The sequence below is a fragment of the Bufo gargarizans genome, chromosome 3 (assembly GCF_014858855.1).
Source record: "Bufo gargarizans isolate SCDJY-AF-19 chromosome 3, ASM1485885v1, whole genome shotgun sequence".
Lineage (NCBI taxonomy): Eukaryota > Metazoa > Chordata > Amphibia > Anura > Bufonidae > Bufo > Bufo gargarizans.
The window spans coordinates 509,081,649-509,108,812 of NC_058082.1; the positions used below are offsets into that span (position 1 = coordinate 509,081,649).

At 44.4% G+C, this 27,164-nt stretch overlaps 1 protein-coding gene across 1 annotated transcript; it reads left to right on the forward strand.

The window, feature by feature from the left end:
* Window positions 1-1,949: 1,949 nt before the first annotated feature.
* On the forward strand, window positions 1,950-21,012 carry HSF5 (heat shock transcription factor 5). The gene is made up of 5 exons (XM_044285793.1): window positions 1,950-2,466; window positions 10,258-10,620; window positions 16,596-16,693; window positions 20,093-20,488; window positions 20,863-21,012. The coding sequence occupies exons 1-5, from the start codon at window positions 1,950-1,952 to the stop codon at window positions 21,010-21,012; spliced, it is 1,524 nt and encodes a 507-aa protein (XP_044141728.1).
* The last annotated feature ends 6,152 nt before the right edge of the window (window positions 21,013-27,164 follow it).

Consider the following 27,164-nt stretch of genomic DNA (forward strand, 5'->3'; position numbering starts at 1 on the left):
ACCGCAAAAAGATAGAACTTGCTCTATCTTTTGGCAGGAAGGGAAGGATCGCGGACCCATTTAAGTGAATGGGTGTGCAATGCCCATGCGCCTGCCCCATGGACGGTGCCCGTGCATTGCGGACCGAAATTTCCGGTCCACAGCACGGGCTTCACACATTCGTGTGAACGAGCCCTAATGTGTATAAAAATTAATAAAATAAAAAGCTTAAAGGAAACCTGTCACCAGGATTTTGCGCATAGAGCTGGGGACATGGGCTGCTAGATGGCCGCTAGCACATCTGCAGTACCCAGGTCCCATAGCTCTCTGCGCTTTTATTGTGTTAAAAAAACGTTTTGATTGATATGCAAATTACCTGATATGAGTCCTGTAGCAGGAGATGAGTCAAGCGGAAAGGAGCCCAGCACCGCCCCTCGTCCTCCGAATCTCCTCCTTGCTGGCTGACGTCACAGAGCTGGAGCGCCGAAATCTCGCGATGCGCGAGCTAGCGCATGTGCAGTGTCGGCATCATGTTCATTCCCTGTACTGGCATCAGCACAGGGAACGAACTACGCATGCGCTAGCTCGCGCATCGCGAGATTTCGGCGCTCTAGCTCTGTGACGTCAGCCAGCAAGGAGGAGATTCGGAGGATGCGGGGCGGTGCTGGGCTCCTTTCCGCTTGACTCATCTCCGGCTACAGGACTCATATCAGGTCATTTGCATATCGATCAAAACTGTTTTTTAACACAATAAAAGCACACAGAGCTATGGGACCTGGGTACTGCAGATGTGCTAGCGGCCACCTAGCAGCCCATGTCCCCAGCTCTATGCGCAAAATCATGGTGACAGGTTTCCTTTAACACATTACTCACATGTATACTAAACATGGGGCAAAATGGTGCTAGGAAGGAGGTCATGAGGTCCTGATATCACCAGCATCTGGAGGCAGCCAGCTCTCAATGTACATCAATTATTTTGTATTTGTTCAATGTGAACAGAGCTTGGGGGGTCAGGTTATTATGTGGTGCAGGCATCTGCTGACATGTCTTGTGTATATGAGCTGCTGCTTTCCTCTATGCCTCTTGCTAAAGTGACCTGTAACAACCAATTACATTGCAGCGTTCATTTTTCTAAGGCAGAGTACGAAGTGAAAGACGCCTTCTTATTGGTTGCTTCCAGCCGGCACTGCTCCTGTGTGTGACCGCTGCCTCATGCCTTCTTGCGGCAGCGCCGCTTCTCTCACGGGACACAGTTCTCTCTACCGAACCTTCATTAGCGGGAAGGGGGGCTGCAGTCCTCGGTATTTATTAGCTGTCACCTAACGGCCTCCGCCATCTTTACCTCGCGCAGCGGCTGCCTGTGCCTGCCTTGGCTGGAGGCTCCGCGCGCCGTAAAACTCGAGGTCTGATTGGTCGGAGTTTGGAATTTTAAACCGCGCAGTTCGGGAGCGTCAGTAATAACGGTTCTATGGAGTGCAGAGAACGGGAGGAAGGCGGATCGGGACTGTGGGGCCCCTCTGCAGGGAAGAGCATCGGTCCTCTGTGTTCCTACAGCTCCATTAGTGGAAGTGCTGAGAGATTAGGTTATTGTAACTAGCACTAGCTGACATCCTATAGACCACTCCTCCTATCATATGGTTCAGGGGTGAGATTTTGTGGGTCTTCTGATGTAATACAGTTTACACTAATTGCACCTATAGGTCATACATTTATTCACACTTGTGATCATATAATATTCATGTCTTGTAATATTGTACATATGGGACAGTCTGTTTGCCTATTAGGTCCCCTATGAAATAGCTTATTCCAGACCTCCTACCATACAGTTTACACATTAGGCCACATAGATCACTGTTGTCAGGAGGATAATACAAATCTATCAACTGCTTGTGCGGTGACTGCACACATCTCATAATCAAACTCCCATTATATTTCACAGTAGTCACTATCTTGCACTTCAATTCCATCCAATGGAACCACATGAGTCTTTCGTGGCCACTCCGATCAATCCCAATAATTTCCCTGCAAAGCTGTGGCGTCTTGTGAACAGCCCGCTCTACCAGTCCATCTGCTGGGACTCCGCTGGGGATGGAGTTATCATTGACCAGCAGTTATTTGAGTCTGAGCTGCTTTGCCCTTCGAGGGGAATGGCTGAGGCCACTGACTTGTTTAAGACCACTAACTTCACCAGTTTTATCCGCCAGCTCAATCTCTATGGTTTCAGGAAGTTATGTCTAGGATCTGGCAGTAGCACTGGTCTCCATCATCCTGGGGGAGATCTGGGAGCTGGAGATGGCAACGTTCACCATTTCTACAATGACCATTTTCAAAAAGGGCGACCTGATCTGCTTGTCAATTTGAAGAGACTGACGAGCACTAACAAAGCCAAGCTGGCGGCGGGCCTGGAAGTAACTTCTCGCCCACCGAACCGCTACCAAAGAATGCTTTCCAGTTCTCTAACAGAGGACAGTAGAGAAGATAGCCAAGGTAAGAAGAACGTGCTCTGCTTGACCAAGGTGTAGAATTGTAGGTATAAAAGCTCATCTCCCTGGCAGTGAAGCCCCTCTTCATAGATCCAGTATGCACTTGCCAGGACCTGTAGTCTGGGTTAGAAAAGGATATGTTTATCCTGTGGGCTCCCTACACGCCATCAGCGGGCACTGTATGCGCCTCCTCCCTAGTCACATGGTAGATGTCACAGGACCTGGATTTCCCTTTGGATTGTGTTGCTCTGGAGGCCGCTAGTACGAGTATAATTCTAGAGCATTACATCCCTTCCAAGATTTCTGTTGTGTGAGGCTTTGACACATCATGATGAATTTTACAGACTTTTTTGTGCCACACTAGCTCAAAATATATGGGTCACATTTTCTAAACCCTCATTCTGATATAATAAAATCTGAGACTCTTAGGGTACTTCCACATTTGCAGCAGGGGATTCCAGCAGGCAGTTCCAGAACACTCGGGACCGGATAGCGGGAAAAAATGTTCCGGAATTTTGTACGGAGATAAAACCGTAGCATGCTGAGGTATTATCTCCGTCCTGAAAAGGCAAAAAGACTGAACTGACGACATCCTGATGCATCCTGAACGGATTTCTCTCCATTCAGAATGCATTAGGATAAAACTGATCAGTTCTTTTCTGGTATAGAGCCCCTAGGACGGAACTCTATTCCGGAAAAGAATAACGCTAGTGTGAAAGTACCCTTACTCTCCATTCAGAATGCATGAAGATATACCTGATCAGTTCTTTTCCAATATAGAGCCCCTGTGACGGAACTCAATGCCAGAAAAGAATAACGCTAGTGTGAATTGAAAGTACCCTAAGTCAATATATTTTGATCAAAACACATCTGTGCGCACCTACCCCCGCCTCCTCACATAGAGGTGACCAGGAGCAGCACACTATATGTGCAGGGTCTGCTCTCCTGAACATAGATGTCCCAACGGCATAGGTAGGTTTAGTGTAGGTCCTGCCTGACTGAGACCACCTTGGCGCTGGGTAGGCAGGCACAGATGTGTTTTGATCAAAGTATATTGTCTTAGAGTCTCAGATTTTATTATATCAGAATGAGGGCTTAGTCCATGTATAATGCTTGCATCGATTGTGTGCATTATTATTTGTTTTCTGTGATTTTTTTCCCCTATAAATGTAGCCATGCACATCCACCTATTTACAGTTGCAAGAAAAAGTATGTGAACCCTTTGGACTGATATGGATTTCTGCACAAATTGGTCATAAAATTTGATCTGATCTTCATCTAAGTCACAACAATAGACAATCACAGTCTGCTTAAACTAATAACACACAAAGAATTAAATGTTGCCATGTTTTTATTGAACATACCATGTAAACATTTACAGTGCAGGTGGAAAAAGTAGGTGAACCCCTAGACTAATGACATCTCCAAGAGCTAATTGGAGTGAGGTGTCAGCCAACTGGAGTCCAATCAATGATATGAGATTGGAGGTGTTGGTTACAGCTGCCCTGCCCTATAAAAAATACACACCAGTTCTGGGTTTGCTTTTCACAAGAAGATTGCCTGATGTGAATAATGCCTTGCTCAAAAGAGCTCTCAGAAGACCTACAATTAAGAATTATTGACTTGCATAAAGCTGGAAAGAGTTATAAAAGTATGTCCAAAAGTCTTGCTGTTCATCAGTCCACGGTAAGACAAATTGTCTATAACTGGAGAAAGTTCAGCAGTGCTGCTACTCTCCCTAGGAGTGGCCATCCTGTAAAGATGACTGCAAGAGCACAGCGGAGACTGCTCAATGAGGTGAAGAAGAATCCTAGAGTGTCAGCTAAAGACTTACAAAAGTCTCTGGCATATGCTAACATCCCTATTAGCGAATCTATGATACGTAAAACACTAAACAAGAATAGATTTAATGGGAGGATACCACAGAGGAAGCCACTGCTGTCCAAAAAAAAAACATTGCTGCATGTTTACAGTCATGTTTACAGTTTGCACAAGAGCACCTGGATGTTCCACAGCAGTACTGGCAAACTATTCTGTGGACAGATGAAACCAAAGTTGAGTTGATTGGAAGAAACACACAACACTATGTGTGGAGAAAGAGGCACAGCACACCAACATCAAAACCTCATCCCAACTGTGAAGTATTGTGGTGGGAGCATTATGGTTTGGGGCTGCTTTGCTGCGTCAGGGCCTGGACGGATTGCTATCATCGAAGGAAAAATGAATTCCCAAGTTTATCAAGACATTTTTCAGGAGAACTTAAGGCCATCTGTCCACCAGCTGAAGCTCAACAGAAGATGGATGTTGCAACAGGACAACGACCCAAAGCATAGATGTAAATCAACAACAGAATGGCTTAAACAGAAGAAAATACGCCTTCTGGAGTGGCCCAGTCAGGGTCCTGACCTCAACCCCATTGAGATGATGTGCCATAACCTCAAGAAAGCGATTCACACCATACATCCCAAGAATATTGCTGAACTGAAACAGTTCTGTAAAGAGGAATGGTCAAGAATTACTCCTGACCGTTGTGCACGTCTGATCTGCAAATACAGGAAACGTTTGGTTGAAGTTATTGCTGCCAAATGAGGTTCAACCAGTTATTAAATCCAAGGGTTCATATACTTTTTCCACCTGCACTGTGAATGTTTACATGGTGTGTTCAATAAAAACATGGTAACATTTAATTCTTTGTTTGTTATTAGTTTAAGCAGACTGTGATTGTCTATTGTTGTGACTTAGTTGAAGATTAGATCACATTTTATGACCAATTTATGCAGAAATCCATATCATTCCAAAGGGTTCACATACTTTTTCTTGCAACTGTATTTATCATCTTTTTTCTATGATTTTAAAATTTTCTAAACTACACTTTTTCATACACAGATATAGTTATTTTGCAACTTTTGTCAGTTTCCTTGCATAAAATATCCTTTTTTGTGCCAGAAAATGGGCCGAATTGAACCTGTGTTACCACCCGGCCTTCTCGCAACTTACAAAGCACAGCGCCGTACAATGTACGCAGCTGTGCTTTGTAAGCTGCAAGAAGGCCACAGCACACACACAGGAGCACGGGTTCTTTCTCAAACAGCTGATCGGCGGTGGTCCCCGGTGTCAGATCCGCACTGATCAGATATTGATGACCTACACAGAGGATAGGTCATCAATTTCTAAATCTCAGAAAAATCCTTTAATAGGTATCCACATGACCAAAATAAACTGAACAACTCATTTAAGAGGTTATGCAGTGCAAACAATAGAGTAAAAAAAAAACAATGCAATGCAAACAAATTATAAATGTATATAAATTACTAAGTATTTTATATGTACCCTCAAACAGCTCCAAAAACATGCTATTTCTCTCACATAAAACTAGGCCTCATGTGAACGAAAAAAAAAAAAAAAGTTATAGCTGCTTGTACACTGAGAGGCAAAAACTGAAAAAAATAAATAGCGGGTGATGCTAGGGAGGCTTGTTCCCGTCAAAAGCGATGCAGGTGGCGCGGAGCCAGGTAGGTATAACCTCTGTGAGGGGCCCGGGCGTATGGGGAGGCATTTTAGGGGTTGGATAACCCCTTTAAGAGGCTGTCACCCCTTGAATACATTCAACACATTCTTAACCCCTTTGTGATGACGCGCATTTAAAAAAAAATTGCATTCCAAGAGCTATAACTTTTTTGTTTTTTGATCAATGTACTTGTATAAGGTCTTATTTTTTGCAGGACAAGTTATAGTTTTTAATGCACCATTTTAAGTACATGTAATGATTGATTAAAGCCAGCTGTTTAGCTAAAACCCCCTTTGTTTACGTCAGTAAAAAGGTGTATTAGTGGTTACTAAGGGGTTAATATATTGTACCCTACAGTATCTGAAATAGTGAACCAATTAATTCGGGGCGAGGTGTTTTCTTTTTAATCCACAAATAAAGTAAAACTTGTGTGTGCCAAAGGCGTAGGCTGTTCAGACACTTAATTTATTTCAAAATGGTGACAGAGGGAATATATTGACCAGCTAGTGATATAGAGTGCCCAGGGGTAGACTAAGAACTTAAAGTGGCCCTGTAGGTGGGCCTTGTAGGTGGGTCCAAACTGACACAAGTAGGCATGGTCAACACAAGTGGATGGGGTCAGTACAACATTCTTCAGCATGCTGCCTGGACTTCCAGTAGTAATGACTCCTATAGCGCCCTCAGTAGTATGCTCTCCAAATTTGCAAGGAAGAAGAAAAATAAAATACCTGAGTCTCATTTCCAATGCATGTCACAGGCTTCTTCCAGCCTGTGTCCCTGCGCCATTTGTACACTGCCTCATATACTGGCCTACGGCTTATTATGGTGAACAGCAGGGCAAAGGGGTATCAGATCATTATGCACCTGGCCAGCGACAGTGAGGTAGGCATCGGCCCACTGGGAAATTTCCCTGAAGGGGTTAATGGCCAGTCTGCCCCTGAGTGTGCCTAGACAAAATGTTCTGTGCCAAGATGAAGTCATATTGTGCTCAGTAGCCCGATAATGCGGATTACACTGTCAAGATAAATTGTGGATACAGAGCCCAAATAAGTTCATACAGTGCTCAGGGACACGGCATATGTAGTCAGGTGAGACATGGTTATGACTGCTGAGATGTTCCAATTCTCATGGTCTGCTCAGCATTTGTGACTACTACAAGACACCATCTATACTACTCACAAAAAGTTAGGGGTATTTGGTTCGTGGGTGAAATTTAAGAATGAACTTAAAATACACTCTAACCTTTACAGGTGAATTTAATGTGACCTTCACAAAAATTTTAATGCACATGTCCAACTGTTCAATGTTTCAGTACTTTTTGCACAACTTGCTGTTCTCTAACAAGGAGCTTAACTGCAAAATTCACAACAGGTGTTTGATCAATGAATCGCCCAATAAATTTCCTGGTTCAATTAGAATTGGTATTTAAACAGTCCTCCTCATCATGCTGTTCACGTTTTGACATCATGAGACCAAGACAACACCTAACAATTGATCAACAGTAACTCTCCATTGCGAGGCTTCAAGCAGGATGTTCTCAGACAGAAGTGGCCACTGAGCTTATAGTGTCACAGAGTGTCATCAGCAGGTTGCAACAGAGATACAGAGAGACTGGAAGAGTCACAGAAAGGCATAGAAGTGGATGTCCTTTGGCCACATCCAACACTGATGACCGCTACATTGTGAACAATGCCCTGTGGAACTGGATGATGAATGCCACTCAACTCCAGGCACAGTTAAGGAAGGCAAGAGGCACTCAGGTGTCTTGTCAGACCATTTGAAACCATTTACATTAACGCAGTCTGCATGCTAGACTAACTAAAAGAGTACCTGACCACAGGCATCATCGTCTTGCATGGGCCAGGAAGCATCTACACTGGACGAGGGGCCAATAGGCCTCAGTGCTGTTCACTGATGAGAATCGTTTCACGCTGAGCAGAAATGAGGGCCCCCAATGATGTTGGAGATGTCAAGGAAAGCGCTTTGCATCAGCCACTGTTGTCACCAGACGAGCCTTTGGTGGTGGTGTTACAGTGTAGGCAGGTGTGTCTAGAAGGGTTGTTGCGGGTATCGAATTTTCGATACCCAATCAATACTTTTGTCCCGGTATCGATACGATACTGGGATTTCCATTTTTTTTATACTGGGCCGCGCTGCTGCGCATGTTTAGTATCGCAGAACTTGGAGTGCGCTGCTGTCAGAGCGCTCATGTTCCCTCAGCAGCACAGGGGAGAAGGAAGCAGTCTCTCCCTCCCCCTGTGCTGCTGCCGCTGCCACCAATAGGGAGAGAGGGGCGGAGGAGGGGAGGGCACACTGCGCCACCAATGATAGGACTTTTTATGGGTCTGGACTTTAAGTAGCAGGCTACATAGAGCGGCGCCCAGGGATGTCCCAGCACTTACTTTTATTCCTGGGCGCCGCTCCTTTCGCCCGCTGTGCGCCTGTGCCCCATTACTGGCTCCTGCTCCATATGCTAATTACTATTGAAGGAATGGGAAGGAGACATCAGCTTCTCTCCTGGGCGTTCCTTCTCCCTGCGCTGCGATTGGACAGTGCTACAGCCAGGGAGAAGGAACGCCCACTAGAGAAGCTGATGTCTCCTCCCATTGCTCCGATAGTAAGCGGGCGAACGGAGCGGCGCCCAGGAATAATAGCAAGTGCTGGGACATCCCTGGGCGCCACTCTATGTAGCCTGCTACTTAACAAAGTCCGAACCCATGAAAGGTAGTCTTTAACTTTAAATACAGGTGGCAGGTGCCGGCAGCAGAATCACATAGCCGGCACCCTGCCTCTGACAGGGAGCTGCGATCAGCGGCAATTAATCCCTCACAGTACCCGCTTCCTGTATTAAAGGTTAATTATCATTGGTGGCACAGTGCGCCCACCCCCCTCAACCCCCCCATTATTATAATCATTGGTGGCAGTGGCCACAGGGTCCCCTCCCCTTCTCATTGGTGGTGCAGTGGCAGCTTCTGATCGGAGCCCCAGCAATGTAATTCTGGGGCTCCGATCGGTTACCATGGCAGCCAGGACGCTACTGAAGCCCTGGTTGCCATGGTAATCTCTCTGCTGCTGTGCGCACAGAGCAGCAGGGAGAGTGTGAAGTCCTATTCACCCTAATAGAGCTCTATTAAGGTGAATAGGACAAAGGATGAAAAGATCCCAGGATAGTTATTAAATAAACTGTAAAAAAAAAAAGTATAAATCACCACCTTTCCCAATTTTACATATAAAATATATAAACAATAAATAGATAAACATTGCCACGTCCGAAAAGTCCAAACTATTAAAATATAAAAAAATATCTATGCGGTGAACGCCGCAAATAAAACTGCGCAATTCGCAATTTTTTTAAATGCGAAATGCACGTGGCTTTTTTGGTTTATTTTTTTGGAGTGGTATCGAGTGTCGCAATACTTTTTTCGAAATCGAATAAAAAATTTTGTATCGCAACGACTCTAGTGTCTAGTCAATTCAGTTCTGCCCTAGATTTTGTGAATGGTACAGTGACAAGCCCATATTACGGTACTTGAATAACATAATGAATCCAGTCATTGTGCCTCTGCATGAACAACACAGGCCTAATTTTATCTTCGAGCTCATCGAGGTTGCATCATTAGGGAACGGCTGCTGGAGACTGGGGTACCTCAAATGGAGTGGCATGCACTTCTTCCAGACCTGAATCCCTTTAAAAACTTATGGGATCAGCTGAGTCGCTGTGTAGAGGCTTGTAACTCTGTACCCCAGAACCTCAATGACCTCAGGGCCACCCTTCAAGAATAGTGGGATGCCATGCTTCAGGAGACAATAAGTTGACTTTTGAACAGCATGAGACGTCGTTGTCAAGCTGTAATTGAAGGCCACATGACAAGTTTTTGAGACATTGACATTTTCGTGGGGCTATACCCACCACTGCTGTTGGCGTTTGTTTCAATAAATTGTTTGAGATGAGGAAATCACCATTGCATTCTTCTACTTAAATGCCCTACTTTCTTGATATAATATCACTGTAGCGTGAACTTTTTAAGCTTTCCATAAAGTTCACCCAAATGCCAAATATCCCTAACTTTTTGTGAATAGTGTAAGTAGGACTGTCTCCTTGCATCTTTGAGATTGCAGAAACATTGCAGTAGACAACGCTGAGTACTATTGAATGACTGTATGGTGGTAGTTGTGCATTGATAGAGGAAATGCAAGTTGTTTAGGATGTAAGCTGAAATCTAAATGTGTGCATCAATTTCAGTACTTTTTTCTATACTTGTAAAATTGTCTTTTTCTAATCTGTAGGAGTCGAACAAAGTCACAGAACTTGCAGACGTGAAAAAATTCCTCCATATGTCAACCCTCCAAGCCACAACCATTTAGCTTTTACTGGAAAAGAGTTTGATTGCACTCCCATCCCTCCAAGGACATGGTCACACTCATTTGGCCTTCACCAAAGACAGATAGCCTCTCATTCATCATTTCCAGAAAATGGGATGTTTTATCCTGTCCTACAGCACTTTCCATCAGACATCACTTACACAATGCAATCTTCTGCCACGTCGGTACATGTGCAACAAGGTCTCCCCTCCATGCCAGGATCAGTGCAGAGATTTAGTGGCTATATGCCACATCCTGCACAGTACCCCCAGGCATATTACCCAGCAGGTGAGTTCTGTCCCATTACAGACACAGAAGATTTAATGGTGCTTTGTAGGCTTCTGCTTGTAATGGAATGCTGAATTTAATTCCTGCTATCTGCATAGGACTTTTCAAATAAAAGCTTCTTCATACTGAAGAAGAAAGGATAAAGTGCCAGGAGGGGTAACGTGTTTTTGGATTTCTTTAAAGCCAGGAAAGTCTTGCAAATCTGAGGAAGGTTAAGGCCCCTTGCAGACGAGCGTGTCCGGATTAGGTCCGGATGCGTCCCGGTGCATTGCGGCAAACCCGCGCGAGTAGGTACGCAATTGCAGTCAGTTTTGACTGCGATTGCGTTCCGTTTAGTTTTTATTGCGTTAGTGCAATGTGTTTTGCACGCGCGTGATAAAAAACTGACTGTGGTACCCAGACCCGAACTTCTTCACTGAAGTTCAGATTTGGGTTCAAGGTTGTGTAGATTGTATTATTTTCCCTTATAACATGGTTATAAGGGAAAATAATAGCACTCTGAATACAGAATGCATAGTATAATAGGGCTGGAGGGGTTAAAATAAATAATTTAACTCACCTTAATCCACTTGTTCGCGCAGCCGGCATCTCTTCTGTCTTCATCTGTGAAGAAAAGGACCTTTGATGACGTCACTACGCTCATCACATGGTCAGTCACATGATCCATCACCCAGGGGGGCTGCAGCTTGCCCCCCCCCCCTCCAATTTCTTTGGGCGCGAGCAGTTTTTTTTCCCTGCATACCCTGAGTGTGTCCGGCACTCTTAGCGTCCGGCCACTGTTAGCGCATCGCACACCCCACCGCTGATCAACTTCGGATGGCTGATCAGCGAGTTTTAAATATTTTTTAATTTTTCTGTTAGTTTTAGGGCAAAGTCCGCGAACACCCGTGCCCCCACACACACGCACACTAAATAAAGATTTCCACACACACACGCACACACACAATCCCCTATGGCCCGCCGGATGTTCTCGGCCGAGGAGGCATACGCCCAGCTTGCCTCCGACTCCGGGCGCCCCAGTGAGGACGAGGATGACCCCACTTTCCTTTTGTCATCCGTGTCATCCTTTTGTCATTCGTCTAGCGATAATGATGAGCCCCCAAGACAGCGGAGACGCCGCCAGGCAGAGCAAGGGGACCACCATGCTAGGGACCCTGTGGCCCACACTAGTACGAAAAGCTCTGGGGCTCGTACTAGTTTTACGGCCCACCAGTTAAGTCCACTGAGCCCTCTACCGGTGAACTTGCATGGTGTACCCCAGAGCATTTTGAGCCTGCGATTCCTGATTTTGTTGGCCAAGCAGGAATCCAGATTCCCACAGTGGGCTTCACTGATTATGACTATTTTAGTCTTTTTTTTAGTTACCACTTTGTGAATCTGATGGTGGAGCAAACGAACGTGTTCGCCCAACAGTTCATTGCTGAACACCCAGGCTCCTTTTTGGCTAGGGCCGGTGGCTGGACTCCGGTCAGTGCAGCCGAGATGACGTTTTGGTGCCTCGTGCTGCACATGGGCCTAGTCCAAAAAATGTCAGGCATTACTGGAGTGAGGACGTCCTCTACCAGACCCCACTTTACAGTACGGCCATGACACGTACCCGGTTTGAGGCCACCCGGAAATGCCTGCATTATGCAGATAATGCAGCATGTCGCCCCGAAGGTGATCCTGCCTATGACCACCTGTACAAAATCAGGCCGGTCATCAATCACTTTGGGGCCAAATTTTTGGAGGCTTATGTACCTGGAAGGGAGGTCGAGGTTGATGAGTCTTTCATTGCTTTCAAAGGGAGACTCATTTTCCGCCAGTATGTTCCCTCTAAGCGGGCGAGGTATTGCGTGAAGCTGTACAAACTTTGTGAGAGTGCCTCAGGGTACACTTACAAGTTTCGTGTGTACGAGGGGCGAGATTCCCGTATTGAACCCCCAGAATGTCCCCCCACTCTGGGTGTTAGCTGGAAACTTGTGTGGAACCTTATGCACCCACTGCTAGATAAGGGTTACCATCTGTACGTGGATAACTTTTATACTAGAATCCCCTTGTTCCAGTCCCTCGCCACCAGATCCACGTCCGCTTGTGGGACCGTGCGGAAAAATCAACACGGCCTCCCTACCCACCCCCTCCAGGTACCTATCCCCAGAGGTGAGACCCGTGCCCTTACCAGTGGAAACCTGTTGCTGGTCAGATATAAGGACAAGAGGGTGTCTTTGTATTGTCCACAATTCACAGTAACGACATTACCCCTGTCCCTGTGTAAGGTACCGCGGCAACGGTCCTCAAGCACGATTGTATCGTCGACTACAATCGGTATATGGGAGGAGTTGATCTCTCAGATCAAACCCTCAAGCCATTAAATGCCATACGCAAAACCCGGGCATGGTACAAAAAAGTTGCGGTCTACTTGGTACAGGTTGCCTTGTTCAACTCTTTTGTGCTGTCCCGGAGCGCTGGCAACACAGGGAAAATCCTCCAGTTCTATAAAGCAGTCCTCAAGGCCCTGATCTTTTCTGACCGGGAAAAAGCAGGCCGGAGTACCTCAGGAACTGGAGGCGCCCGGATCGTTCCTGGCCAACACTTTCCAGGTGTGGTCCCCCATACTGGAAAAAAGGGACGGACCCAAAAAAGGTGCAGAGTGTGTCACAGGAGGGGGATACAGAAGGACACCATCACTCAGTGTGACACGTGCCCCGATCATCCGGGCCTCTGCATTATTGGTTGCTTCAGGGAGTACCACACTTCCATGGAGTACTAAATTCATAATCCCCTTCCCCAATTTTAATTCCATTTAGCCACTGACAATCGGAAAAAAAAACTATGGTTCTCAGACTTGATACACTAAAACAAAACAAAAAAATTTGACATATTAGATATCGCCGCGTCCGTAAGAATCTACTCTATAAAAATACCCCATGACCTAACCCCTTTATATAAAAACGGTGGCACATTTTCCATTTTAAACCGTTTTTTCCAGTAACAAAGCAAGGGTTACCAGCCAAACAAAACTTAATATTTATTACCCTGATTCTGCAGTTTACAGAAACACCCCATATGTGGTCATAAACTGCTGTATGACCAAACGGCAGGGCGCAGGAGGAAAGGAACGCCGTATGGTTTCTGGAAGGCAGATTTTTTGGCACCATTTGAAGAACCCCTGATGCACCCCTAGATTAGAAACTCCATAAATGTGAACCTATCTAAGAAACTACACCCCTCAAGGTATTTCAAAACTGATTTTACAAACTTTTATTAACCCTTTAGGTGTTCCTCAATAGTTTATGGCAAATGGAGATGAAATTTCTGAATTTCTATTTTTGGTAACCTTGCCTTACAAAAATGTAATATAGAGCAACCAAAAACATAGGTACCCTAAAAATAGTCCCAACAAAACTGCCACCTTATCCCGTAGTTTCCTAAATGGGGTCACTTTTATGGAGTTTCTACTCTTGGGGTGCATCAGGGGGGCTTCAAATGGGACATGGTGTAAATAAACCAGTCCAGCAAAATCTGCCTTCCAAAAACCACACGGCGCACCTTTCCCTCTACGCCCTACCGTGTGCTCGTACAGTAGTTTATGGCCACATATGGGGTGTTTCTGCAAACTGCAGAATCGGCGCAATAAATATTGAGTTTTGTTTGGCTGTTAACCCTTCCCTTGTTACTGTAAAAAAATGGATTAAAATGGAAAATTAGCCTAAAAATGTAAATTCTTACATTTCATCTCCATTTGCCAATAACTCTTGTGCAACACCTAAAGGGTTAACGACGCTTGTAAAATCAGTTTTGAATACCTTGAGGGGTGTAGTTTCTTAGATTGGGTCACTTTTATGGCGTTTCTACTCTAGGGGTGCATCAGGGGGGCTTCAAATGGGACATGGTGTAAATAAACAAGTCCTGCAAAATCTGCCTTCCAAAAACCACACAGCGCACCTTTCCCTCTACGCCCTACGGTGTGCCCGTACAGTAGTTTACGGCCACATATGGGGTGTTTCTGCAAACTACAGAATCGGGGCAATAAATATTGAGTTTTGTTTGGCTGTTAACCCTTGCTTTGTTACTGGAAAAAAATTATTAAAATGGAATATTTGCCCAAAAACTGAAATTTGCCATTAACTGTTGTGGAACACCTAAAGGGATAACAACGTTTGGAAAATCAGTTTTGAATACCTTGCGGGATGTAGTTTCTAGAATGGGGTCGTTTTTGGGTGGTTTCTATTATATAAGCCTTCCAAAGTGACTTCAGACCTGAACTGGTCCTTAACAAGTGGGTTTTTGAACATTTCAGAAAAATTTCAAGATTTGTTTCTAAACCTTGTAACGTCCCCAAAAAATAAAATGTCATTCCCAAAATGATCCAAACATGAAGTAGACATATGGGGAATGTAAAATAATAACTATTTGAGGTATTACTATCTATTATATAAGTAGAGAAATTGAAATTTGCTAATTGTTCAAAATTTTTGGTAAATTTAGATTTTTTTTAAAATAAAAAAGAATTTTTTTACTCCATTTTACCAGTGTCATGAAGTACAATATGTGACAAAAAAACTGTTTCAGAATGGCCTGGATAAGTAAAAGCGTTTTAAAGTTATTCACACATAAAGTGACACTGGTCAGATTTGCAAAAAATGGCCTGGTCCTTAAAGGGGTTGTCCGGGTTCAGAGCTGAACCCGGACATACCCTTATTTTCACCCCGGCAGCCCTCCTGAGCCTGGCATCGGAGCATCTCATGCTCCGATGCGCTCCCGTGCCCTGCGCTAGATCGCGCAGGGCACAGGCTCTTGTGTTTTCAATAACACACTGCCGGGCGGTAACTTCCGCCCAGCAGTGTGTTCGGTGACGTCACCGGCTCTGAGGGGCGGGCTTTAGCTCTGCCCTAGCCGTTTTACTGGCTAGGGCAGAGCCAAATCCCGCCCATCAGTGCCGGTGACGTCACCGGGCTGCCTGTCAGCCCCATAGAGAGCCCGGTATGTCACCGGAACTCAGAAAAATGCCTGTGCCCTGCGCGATTTAGCGCAGGGCAAAGGAGAGCATCGGAGCATGAACTGCTCCGATGCTCAGTCAGGGGGGCTGCCGGGGTGAAAATGGAGGGATGTCCAGGTTCAGCTCTGAACCTGGACAACCCCTTTAAGGTGAAAATGAGCCCGGTCCCTAAGGGGTTAAGGGGATGGACAAACCATATATAGCACTACAATATTCCACAGCATTATACAGACATTAGCATCAAGCTGTCCCTAATGGGGCTGACAATCTAAGGTCCCTGTCAGTATGTCTTTGGAGTGTGTGGGAGGAAACCTGAGTACCCGGAGGAAACCCCCGCAAACACAGGGAGAACATACAAACTTTATGCATATGTTGTCCTTGGTCAGATTGCAAGGCACCAGTGCTAACCACTGAGCCACTGTGCTGACAGCGCATTTAAAGCTGCCCTGAAATACATTGACAATACTGCCACTTATTGCTAGTCATGTTGTAGCCAGAAATAGAGCTTTAATAACTGGGTCAGATGAAAGATATCACCAGGTAATACCTCTGATGAGTGTCTTTAAAACAAGACCTGTCTCACATCTCTAGCTGTTATACAGCCTGAGATAGAGCTGTTAGTAGTTGCTGGGCACGTCTTATAGTCTGAAAAATATGGTACTTCATTTTTCATTTTAGAGGCACTGAGAAAAATGAAAACAGTTGCTAATGTGGAAGTAGACCTATATGTATTTTAATCTCATAGTGAGTCTAAAGCATGCTATGTTGTGGTTTTTTCTGTATTGCCGCCTCTGTGTAACTACGCCTCTATGGTAAGCCCCATCATGTCAAGGACAATAGCGAACACTGACAAATACCTGATTTCATACTATGTCTGCTTTTTTTTTTTCCTGTTATATTCGTGCAATGTGAGCATCTACATTTGAGTGGTTTCTTTTTCTTTACATCATGTGTTTAGTGGCTGTAATTTCAGTTACATTTGTTGTTTTCCATCCAGCCATCCTTCCATGCTGCACAGCTTCAGCTCATATGCACCATCTCAATGGCTGCCCTGGCCCTGCAGTCTCCTCATACCAACACTGCAGCTATTTTCAGGTTAGTACAATTAAAATGTAACCTGATTCCTCAGACATCATTCATCCATCACTTCCTCTCTTAGGTTACTCATGACCTCTGCAAATGTTTGGCATTTTGATGATGCGTTCATCAATTCGATGCCCTATACTCACTGCCCTCAATGTCTTTGTAGCCTTGTCCTTCTTTTATGTCATAGTAGTACAGATCCACCAACTATCCCTTTTTCTGTGGTACTTTATCATTTCTTGGATCATGAAAGGGCCTATGGAAATGACAAACAGGTCTTAGGCTACTTTCACACTAGCGTTCGGGGCTCCGCTTGTGAGTTCCGTTTGAAGGCTCTCACAAGCGGCCCCGAACGGATCCGTACAGCCCCAATGCATTCTGAGTGGATGCGGATCCGCTCAGAATGCATCAGTTTGGCACCGTTTGGCCTCCGCTCCGCTCAGCAGGCGGACACCTGAACGCTGCTTGCAGCGTTTTCGTGTCCGCCTGGCCGTGCGGAGCCAAACGGATCCGTCCAGACTTACAATGCAAGTCAATGGGGACGGATCCGTTTGACGTTGACACAATATGGTGCAATTTCAAACGGATCCGTCCCCCATTGACTTTCAATGCAAAGTCAGGAGTCCCCATCAGATCGGAGTTTTCTCCGATCTGATGGTATATTTTAACTTGAAGCGTCCCCATCACCATGGGAACGCCTCTATGTTAGAATATACCATCGGATTTGAGTTACATCGTAAACCTCAGATCCGACAGTATATTCTAACACAGAGGCGTTCCCATGGTGATGGGGACGCTTCATGTTAGAATATACTGAGAACTGTGTGCATGACTGCCCCCTGCTGCCTGGCAGATGCTGCCAAGCAGCAGGGGGCAGACCCCCCTCCTCCTGTAATTAACTTATTGGTGGCCAGTGCGGCCCCCCCCCTCCCTCCCCAGTATTAAATATTACCAGTGCGGCGGCCTCCCCCTCCCTCCCTCCCCATTATTAAATATGACCCGTGCGGCCTCCCCCTCCCTCCCTCCCCAGTATTAAATATTACCAGTGCGGCCCCCTCCCTCTATATTTATTGGTGGCCGGCCAGTGCGGATTCCAAGTATTATGACCAGTGCGGCCTCCCCTCTCCCCCCCCCCCCCTAATTAAAATCACCCCCCCCCCCCCATCATTGGTGGCAGCGGAGAGTACCGATCGGAGTCCCAGTTTAAATCGCTGGGGCTCCGATCGGTTACCATGGCAACCAAGACGCTATTGCAGTCTTGGTTGCCATGGTTACTTAGCAATAAATACAAGCATTATACTTACCTGAAGAGCTGCGATGTCTGACCGGCCGGGCGCTCCTCCTACTGGTAAGTGACAGGTCTGTGCTATAGGCAATGCGCCGCACAGACCTTTCACTTACCAGTAGGAGGAGCTCCCGGCCGGTCAGACATCGCAGCTCTTCAGGTAAGTATAATGCTTGTATTTATTGCCAAGTAACCATGGCAGCCAAGACTGCAATAGCGTCTTGGTTGCCATGGTAACCGATCGGAGCCCCAGCGATTTAAACTGGGACTCCGATCGGTACTCTCCGCTGCCACCAATGATGGGGGGGGGGGGGGGTGATTTTAATTAGGGGGGGAGAGGGGAGGCCGCACTGCTCACAATACTTGGAATCCGCACTGGCCCGGCCACCAATAAATATAGAGGGAGGGGGCCGCACTGGTCATATTTAATACTGGGGAGGGAGGGGGAGGCCGCACTGGTCATATTTAATACTGGGGAGGGAGGGGGGGCCGCACTGGCCACCAATAAGTTAAATACAGGAGGGGGGGGGGGGGTCTGCCCCCTGCTGCCTGGCAGCATCTGCCAGGCAGCAGTCGTGTACACAGTTCTCAGTATATTCTAACATGAAGCGTCCCCATCACCATGGGAACGCTTCTGTGTTTAGAATATACTGTCGGATCTGAGTTTTCCGAAGTGAAAAATCAGATCTGAAATAAAGTTATGCAAACGGATCCGTTCTGAACGGATGCAAGCGTTTGCATTATAGGAGCGGATCCGTCTGTGCAGACACCAGACGGATCCGCTCCTAACGCAAGTGTGAAAGTAGCCTTAGTCATATTGGAATGGATCTTATGCTATGACAATATTTGATTGTTTTGAAGAAATATCTACCAGCAATCAGCTATAATCTGTGGCTGAATCTGGTGGCAAGTATTGGAAAGTAAAGCCAATGAAACCATCTTTCTGGGTTCATGGATATTCAAGAACATGTTAGGTCCTCCTCAGAGAGAGAAGCTCTTTGTCCAACGTGTCATATCTTTCATTTCCAAAATTGCTTTAGTGACACCTGCAATGTTGACATGGCCAATGCAGGGGAACTACTTTATCTGCTTGGCCTCTAATGAAAGGGGTTGCCTGGGATAGATAAAACAACCTCTTAAAACCCTGTGCATGCTTAAAAAATGCTTACACCTCCAGAAAGGAAAGTGGGGAATATTAATTATGTGTGTCTTTCCCAGTTGACATGCATATTTATTAAACTGAAATGCTTATTGAAGCTGCAAAGACTCATTTAAGTCTTGATTGTGAAGGGATATTCCCATCTCATAAAATGGTTACCATGCATATTGCTAGGATATGCCATAACTTTATGATCTTTGAAGATACTCTGGGACCATTTCCGAATCTGAGAATAAAGGGGCCAGAGCACTCATGCTGGGCTGTGGCCTCCTTAACTTTTTTTTTTCCTGCATTTCACTGCTCCTGCGCAGGAAACTGTAGCCGGTCCCAGCCACCTGCATAGGAGGTTGCAAGAGTCCTTCTGTGTAGTGAAGAACTGCAGCGCTAAATCAGTGATCCAGCCCCATTTTTAGGATCCAGACATGGGAATACCCCTTTAAAAGGAGCCTGGTTACCTAGTCATGGTACCATGGCCTGTTCATCTCAGCTATATGACATATTTAATCATCACATTCTATGGGGGAGATTTATCATCTCCCTGCACCAGAAAAGTAGCTTAAAAAAAAATCGCAAACGCCGTGTTTGCAACTTTTTAAATGTGACTTAAAAAAAAAAATAGTTGCAAGTGATATTTCTTAAAATATTTACGCCGCCTTCAGCACTGTTCAAAAAGGAGGTGTGGGAAGGGGTCTGGCCAGCCACAATGAGAGATCCTATCTTCATTTACACCAGTTTTCTGGTGCAAATGAAGCCAGAAATCTACAGCAGTTCTGAGCTGTCGTAGATTTCAGGTTAGGTGCACGGACTGCAGGAGGATGCACCTAATTTATGACAGCGCCGGTCTTGATAAATCTCCCCCCATGTTTTACAACTGTAGACCTTGAACATTTTTATCAATACATTATAGCACAGTGCGCAATACACATTTATAACACAGGTTTTCATATATTATTGTCCCAATCTGCAGAACCGTCCAATGCATCCTTCTTTTCCCATGGAATTCTTTCACACAAGCTGGCCATCAAGTGAATCAAGTGAGTTCAGAAAAGACGAGATGACTCTAGAGAATGTTTTCCAGTTTGCGGATGAGCTACAATCTTCTTCTCAGTTGGAAATTGTGAAGCTGGATACAGTACAAAGTCTTGTGGGGCCAGCAGCATCTCCTTTGCAAAATGAGAATGTGGCAATGGCAGTGCGCCCAGGAAACGATGAGGCTTATTGTAGTCAGACGGACCACTTGGAACCTTTACTACATGTAAATGCTGATATCACGACAGAGGCTTTATTAGTGGACCAGCCTCACAATTGTACAAGTCCATTGACTTCAGCCTATGTCTCTCCTCTCAGTTCTGATCACACAGAAGTAAGTAGCAGATCACGCTCTACCTGAAAGATGTGTATTTGGGATTAAAAGTAAAAGTGGGATCCTGCAGATTTCCCCCCAAGAAAGACTTTTATCTTTATTTTGCAAATGTGAGCATCAATGCACCGAGGGGCGAGACCAGCACTGGAAAGCTGAGGGGCTAGGTCTCACCCCTACGTGCCATGAAGCTTTCACTTGCATAAAGAATAAAAAGTCTCTTTTTCTCAGGAATGCTGCAACTGATTTTCACAAAACAAGATATGATTTTAGTTAGCAGGATCAACCCTACAAGGACATATACCAGGTTTAATGGGGTTGAACCTGCTGACACATGCTCTTTAAGCTAAATGTAGATGTCGTTTTTGCTTCCGTAGGTTGACATGAATACATCTTTAGATGCAGACAAAACCTTGTGCGTTGATGAAGTGGATTTACTCGCTTCTGATGTCCTTTTTTCTCCAAGTCAAATAGCAACTTGTGAATACATGCACAGTACAAACGGGAAAGCAAAATTAGAAAAATGAGCAGGTAAATGTAAGCAGCATATAGGTCATGCCAGAGATAAACATGTAAATGTTTAATAGGCTTCTTGTAATACAGTATATATGATACAGCAAAAGGAAAGTCAGGTCATGAAAGCCAAGAAGTGTTGTCATGAGTTATGTGGGAGTTGTTGGAGTTCGCTCGCAGCTGAAGTAGACCCTTGAAACGATTCTTCATGGTAAGGAAGTCACGTATTTATTTGAGACGAGCAGCAGAGCAGGATAGTGAGAAGGCAGAAAAATGCAGAAAGCAAAGTGTAGAATGAAATGATAGAAAGGTAGTGATTTTCTTCAAACAATAGATTTTTATACCCAGGATGCCAAAAACATACAAATCACCATATTTTTAGGAATATAAGATGCACTTCTTTCCCCCAAAAGTCACATAAAAGTGCCAGTGCGTCTTATAGTCTGAATGGAAGTGGTCATCAGCATGCGCGGAGCGGTGAGGGAAGCACTGTACCAGGTCTAACCGCTCTCCTGGTCTTCTTCTGGGCCCGTTCTGCAGTGTATCCTGACTGCTTACACCATAGGCGAACACTATGTAGGTGACACTGTGCAACATCATGTCACAGATCAGCACAGGCCAGAAGAAGACCAGGGAGCAGTGAGTGGCAGCCCTGTCCTGGACAATAAGTTTATTAATTTATTTTTTAACATCTGATCTAAAAGCTGATGTGGTCTGATCTGAGACTGATGGAGTCCAATTTGAGGTTGATGGGGTCTCATCTGAGGCTGATTGGGCGCTGATCTGAGGCTGATGGTGATCTGATCTAAGGCTGATGGGGATCTGATCTAAGGCTGATAGGGGTCTGATCTGAGGCTGATGGGGGTCTGATCTGAAACTTAAGGGGGTTTGATCTGAGGCTGATGGTAGTCTGATCATAGGCTGATGGTCTGATCATAGGCTGATGGGGATCTGATCTGAGGATGATTGGGGTCTAATCTGAGGTTGAAGGAGGTTGGGTGGGGGGTCTGATCTGAGGCTGATATATTTTGGAGGTCTGATGAGGGTCTGATCGGAGGCCAATGGAGCTTGGGAGTCTGATTTTGGGGTCTGATCTGAGGTCTGATGAATAATGGGAGTCTGATTCTTTCTCTAGCTATTAGACATAGCCCACTTTCTCTTTCCTTCCATCTAGCTTTATCTTTCATAGATGATAACTTGTTCTTGACTTGACAGACCAAGAGGTATATAATTTATTTGCTGTTATGCGGTTTCTCTAGGCTGAGTTCTACATTATTAATTTGGCCTTAATATCTACTCTGACATGTTATTCAGTCCTTCAATTCCATAACTGTTGTGTTGTTATAGTAGTTTATGTTTTGTTTTGCTTTTGTATGCCCTGCATAGCAGTTGACAATTGTAGACTAGAACCTTCAGAATCACAGATGCATATCCATGAAGCAAACAGAATTACAAAAAAAAAAATGGCTGCACACCATTATACATACAAACAATAGAGCTAAGAAATGGGGGTCATTCTAAATAAAAGTGGTACAATACCGACTATAAATGAGTTAATGGATGCTCTTAGCGCACATATTTGATCAAACGTGTGTCGGGCCCATCTACCAGGCGTCAAGGTGGCTTTCGCAGGTGGGTCCTTAACACTAAATATACTGCCTCTCTTTGGACTTACTTAAGCCTACAATATTCAGGGCAGTGTAGAGACCAGCTACATACGTACTCTGCTAAGAAGTCCCAGGTAGATGGGTGTGTTCAGTCTAAAGGATTGATGCCTAAACCACCTTTCCTCCACATGTAATGAATGTCCCCCTGGTCCTTTGTAAAATCTGTGGAGTGAATACATCATGTGCCAGTTCTTTGTATTGACCACACATGTATTTATACATTTGCATGAGATCACCTCTAAGGCGTCTTTTTTCCAAGCTGGACAATCCCAAATCCAGGCTTCTTTGAATTGCTTTTGACAAATATGTGGTGCTTTTGAAAAATATGTGGACAGATGATGGGTAGTACAGTTCTCCAGATCTGTCTGAAATCTGTCAAAAATAATTGAATCAGGAGCTTAGTTCATTAAAGAGGTTATCCTGTAAAAAATATTAATATGCAATGAATAGGTAATTTCAAAAATAGTATTACTGTATATATGCAATATAACTATTATTACTTTTTTATGTGAATTATATTTTCCTCTGGTGCTTGGAGCCCTTGCCCTTTTACCAATAAATAAACCTTCTTCTTTCTGTGTTGGAGTAAAGTGCTCAGTAACTTCCCTCCTCCCTTCCTCTTCTCAGCGCCAGCAAAGTGAGTTCAGCTTGGGCCCCCTTCCATCAGTGCTTTGTGGCCAGGGGGCAGGGAAGCACATAGCCTTTGTGCTGCCAGAGCCAGCCCCTCATGCCAAATTCTTGACTTACTCTCCTTCCCTTCTCCTAGAGATGTAACTTGACCAGCATGCACTTTCTATAATACCAGTGTCTTCTTATGCGGCACATGGATCTTTGGGTCCCCTGCTCCTGGGCACGGTAGCAACTGTCCGTGTCCCCTATAGCTACGCACCTGTCTCCTAGAGAAGCAGGTGAAGGGGCCCAGACAAATTTGATTCATTCATCCCTACTTCTTTGAAATATGTAGCTCTAGACCTGGAAATTGTAGGGCAGGCATTGCATATTCTAGTGCTATTTATTAGTCGAATTTCTGGGGCTGTGTGAGAGATGATTTTTTATACATGAATGGAAAGTGTTGACAGGGGGGCACTCAGAGGAGAAGCAGGTGCTTGATGTCACATGGGACAAGCTGCTGCCAGTCCACAGAAATTGAAGAGATAGGAGCTCCATAGGGATGAGTAAAGAAGCTTAAAGGGAGTCTGTCACCTGTTTTTCACCATTATAACTAAGAGCACTGCCCCATAGAAGACTGCATACACATCCCAAACATACCTGTGTGCACTTTTTTCCTTTATTCCATGTCTAAGAAAAACACTTTTATTCTGCTGGAAATTGGTTCCTAAGTGCCCAGTTCTGCTGCTGCAAGTGCCATACTGAAGAGGGGTGGGCTGCTTTAGCTGCTCATATGTTAGGATTGGTAGCCACTAGAAATATGAACCTGGCCTTGTGTCACAACCAGACAGCTGAGAAGCTCTGACAGAAGCCTTTCAGAACCTCCTCCTTGAGTTTTCTTTGTTGTGCTCAGCTGTCATGTAGTTGGACTGATTGCTTCCCTTTAAATTCCTCCCCATAATGCATTACTGGGCGGCTTATACTACTTCCTGGAGTGTGTGTGCATGCTGATCCTGTTTCCCAGTCTGCTACAAAGTTAAGTGCTGTACATTTATCTGTTATTTTCTGTTTGCTGGATCCCAGATGACCCTGACTCCCTCCGTGTCTGGTGTAGGGAGCCGGTGGTCGTGTCCCCTCACTATTGTAGGGTGTTCAGGGGTTATATAGTCGAGGTACGTGGATATGCAACCATCCACCTTTGGGATCTTTGCATAGGCTGAGCTGCCAGGGAAAGTGCCAGGTTTTGTGCAGGGGTCTCCCTTTTGGTTCCTTAGCTTTGGATCCAGTGAGTCATATATGCATGTTGCATTGTCTTGTTTCCTGTACACCGTCCGTGACACCTTGTTTGAAAGCTGGCATTCCAACCTTTCAAACAATACCATAGCATTATATCCACTATATCAGTAGATATAGCTGTTAGAAATCGAGTCAGCCGGGCACTTGGGAGCTGTTTTGCAGGACATGGAATACAGACACATAGTACACACAGGTATGTCTGGAATGTGTCTGCAATCTTCTATGGGGCAGTGCTCTTAGTAATATTGGTGAAAATTAGGTGACAGACTCCCTTTAAAAGTGTGAAGAAGTGTTTTTTGCATTCATATGGGTAAAATACCAGTGTTCATTACTCCAGATGTATGTTGTGTAATTTGTGGGATAAGACCTTTATGCTACATGATTGGACTTGAGAAGTTCATGCACAGATGTAGTGCGCTACTACAGATCTAATATCTGGAAAGTAAACAATATATCTGTATAATACGACTTAGTTTTCCTGATTACATTTCAACAAATATGTAACTGACGTGTAACTCTCCCTTCTCAGATCCGAATCTCTTGGTTGATGAAGCCTACGAGCGTCTGGAAAGAAAAGAATTAAAATAATAAAATATATTGGACTGTTCAGCAGTCATGTGCCATGAGACGTTTTCATGGTACCTGTTAGTTTTTAACTTCAATTCAGGTTGAAAGAAGATGTTTTTCTTTTTAGGCTTACATTGTTCTAGAAGAATATATTTTATAGTTTTTTGCTAGGTAACAATAAAAATATATATTGTGATGTTCATTATAAGATATTTCATTGCACATGGTTACATAGCATCTGATCTGCAACATTTACATAACATGGCACAGTGTGTATAGTGCTGAAATAAAGTTAGGCCCCTTTCACACGGCCAAATTCTGGTGAGAAATACACACCAAAAAGTTGCTGGCAGCAGTGCTGGATTGGCCTACCATTGTTTTCAATGGTAGACCGTGCTGCAATTAATACAACCATACAAGCACTCCAAGAAAGCACAATAGGTTTCCTCCTTGACCAGCCCTACAACAACAGTAGCTTCTCACTCCCTGTGGACCAGGCGTGAGACGGAAGTCCAACCACGTATAGAAGTTTAATCCAGCACAGCCACAATAATAAAACCGTAATCTTTATTAATAGAAGGGTACAGAGCATAAAATCGTTGACATTTTTCAGGCTACTCTAGTCCTTTGTCTATAATTCTCATTAAAGCGGTTGTCTCACTTCAGCAAATAGCATTTATCATGTAGACAGTTAATGCAAGGCACTTACTAATGTATTGTGATTGTCTGTATTGCTTCCTTTGCTGGATTCTTTATTCCATCACATTATATACTGCTTGTTTCCAGGGGTTATGCCACTGCAGCAACACAGATACGAGGTGGCCGGGAGGGGACCTACTGGGCATGCGTAGCTATGTGCAGCCCCATGGTCCCGGCCCCAGAGAGTCCGGCGCTATAGTGTGCAAGCACGGCCACCACTGCTGGATTGTAGGGTGGTTGTAACCCATGGAAATGAGCAGTGTATAATGTGAGTAGAAATTAATGAAGCCAGCAAAGGAGGCAATATGGACAATCACAATATATTAGTAAGTGCCTTGTATTAACTTTCTCTACATGATAAATGCCATTTGCTGAATTGAGAGAACCCCTTTAATGCGAATTTCACATAATGAAAACATGAAGGTAAAAATTCATGCAATAGGAATAGTGGCCAAAAATCAATAATAATAAATCATATCCTGCCTTGATGTTCATACTTTTAGCAAGTCTAGTAGCTAAGGTAAAAATCCAATAGGTCAAGATAATTACTTTTTCCTTAAGTCCTCATCCCTAAGTTGGAAAACCTGCAATATATCCCCATGTATCAGGGTAAGATTTTTTTTTTTATTACTGAGAAACAAAAAAGCATGAAGATTTATTTTCTATACAATTTAGTCTTCAACCTTAAAAAATTTCAAATTTTTACCCCAATACTTCCCCCCCCTCCCTCCCCAATCCTTGCAATGCATCTCCTATCCCGTCCTTCAATCAAGGCGGAGTAGGGATAACAGTTTAATGAGGGCACTAAAATTTAGGATTTCCAAATCCCCCATACCTTTTTCTATTTCTCCTCAATATTTCTTTGTTTTTATAAGATTCTTTCATATTTCTTAATCTTATTGACAAGATTCAACCACGTATATACACCAGGAATATTTGATGGAAACCAAACTCGCGTGATTAAGAGTTTTGCCAAAAAGAGTATTTTAATCAGAAGGAATCTTCTCTACTTATCACAGCTAATTTGAGAGAAATCTCCCAGAATCCAACATTCCACCTTATATGGAATCACTATTTTCAGTTTTTGAGTAATAATTTTGGCTATTGCCTCCCAATATTCTGTTAGTTTACATTTATTAGCCGACATTTATTAAGCCATACTGGTGTAACATATAAAATTGAACCAAAACATGATTCAAATTATGTGACACTAACCTTAAATTGGTCATTATTTTCCCCCAGTCATCTGGTTGGATCCTTAAAACAGATTCCCAAACCTTTTGTCCGGGGGAACATATACTATTAATTAGTGCTCCAAGAAGCAATTT

What these genes read in the sequence shown, in the direction of transcription:
- HSF5 (XM_044285793.1), top strand. Translation starts at nt 1,950, where the DNA reads ATGGAACCACATGAGTCTTTCGTGGCCACTCCGATCAATCCCAATAAT. An exon ending in CAGTAGAGAAGATAGCCAAG is followed by an intron (nt 2,467 to 10,257) that starts GTAAGAAGAACG and finishes TCTAATCTGTAG; the next exon opens with GAGTCGAACAAAGTCACAGA. An exon ending in CCAGGCATATTACCCAGCAG is followed by an intron (nt 10,621 to 16,595) that starts GTGAGTTCTGTC and finishes TTTTCCATCCAG; the next exon opens with CCATCCTTCCATGCTGCACA.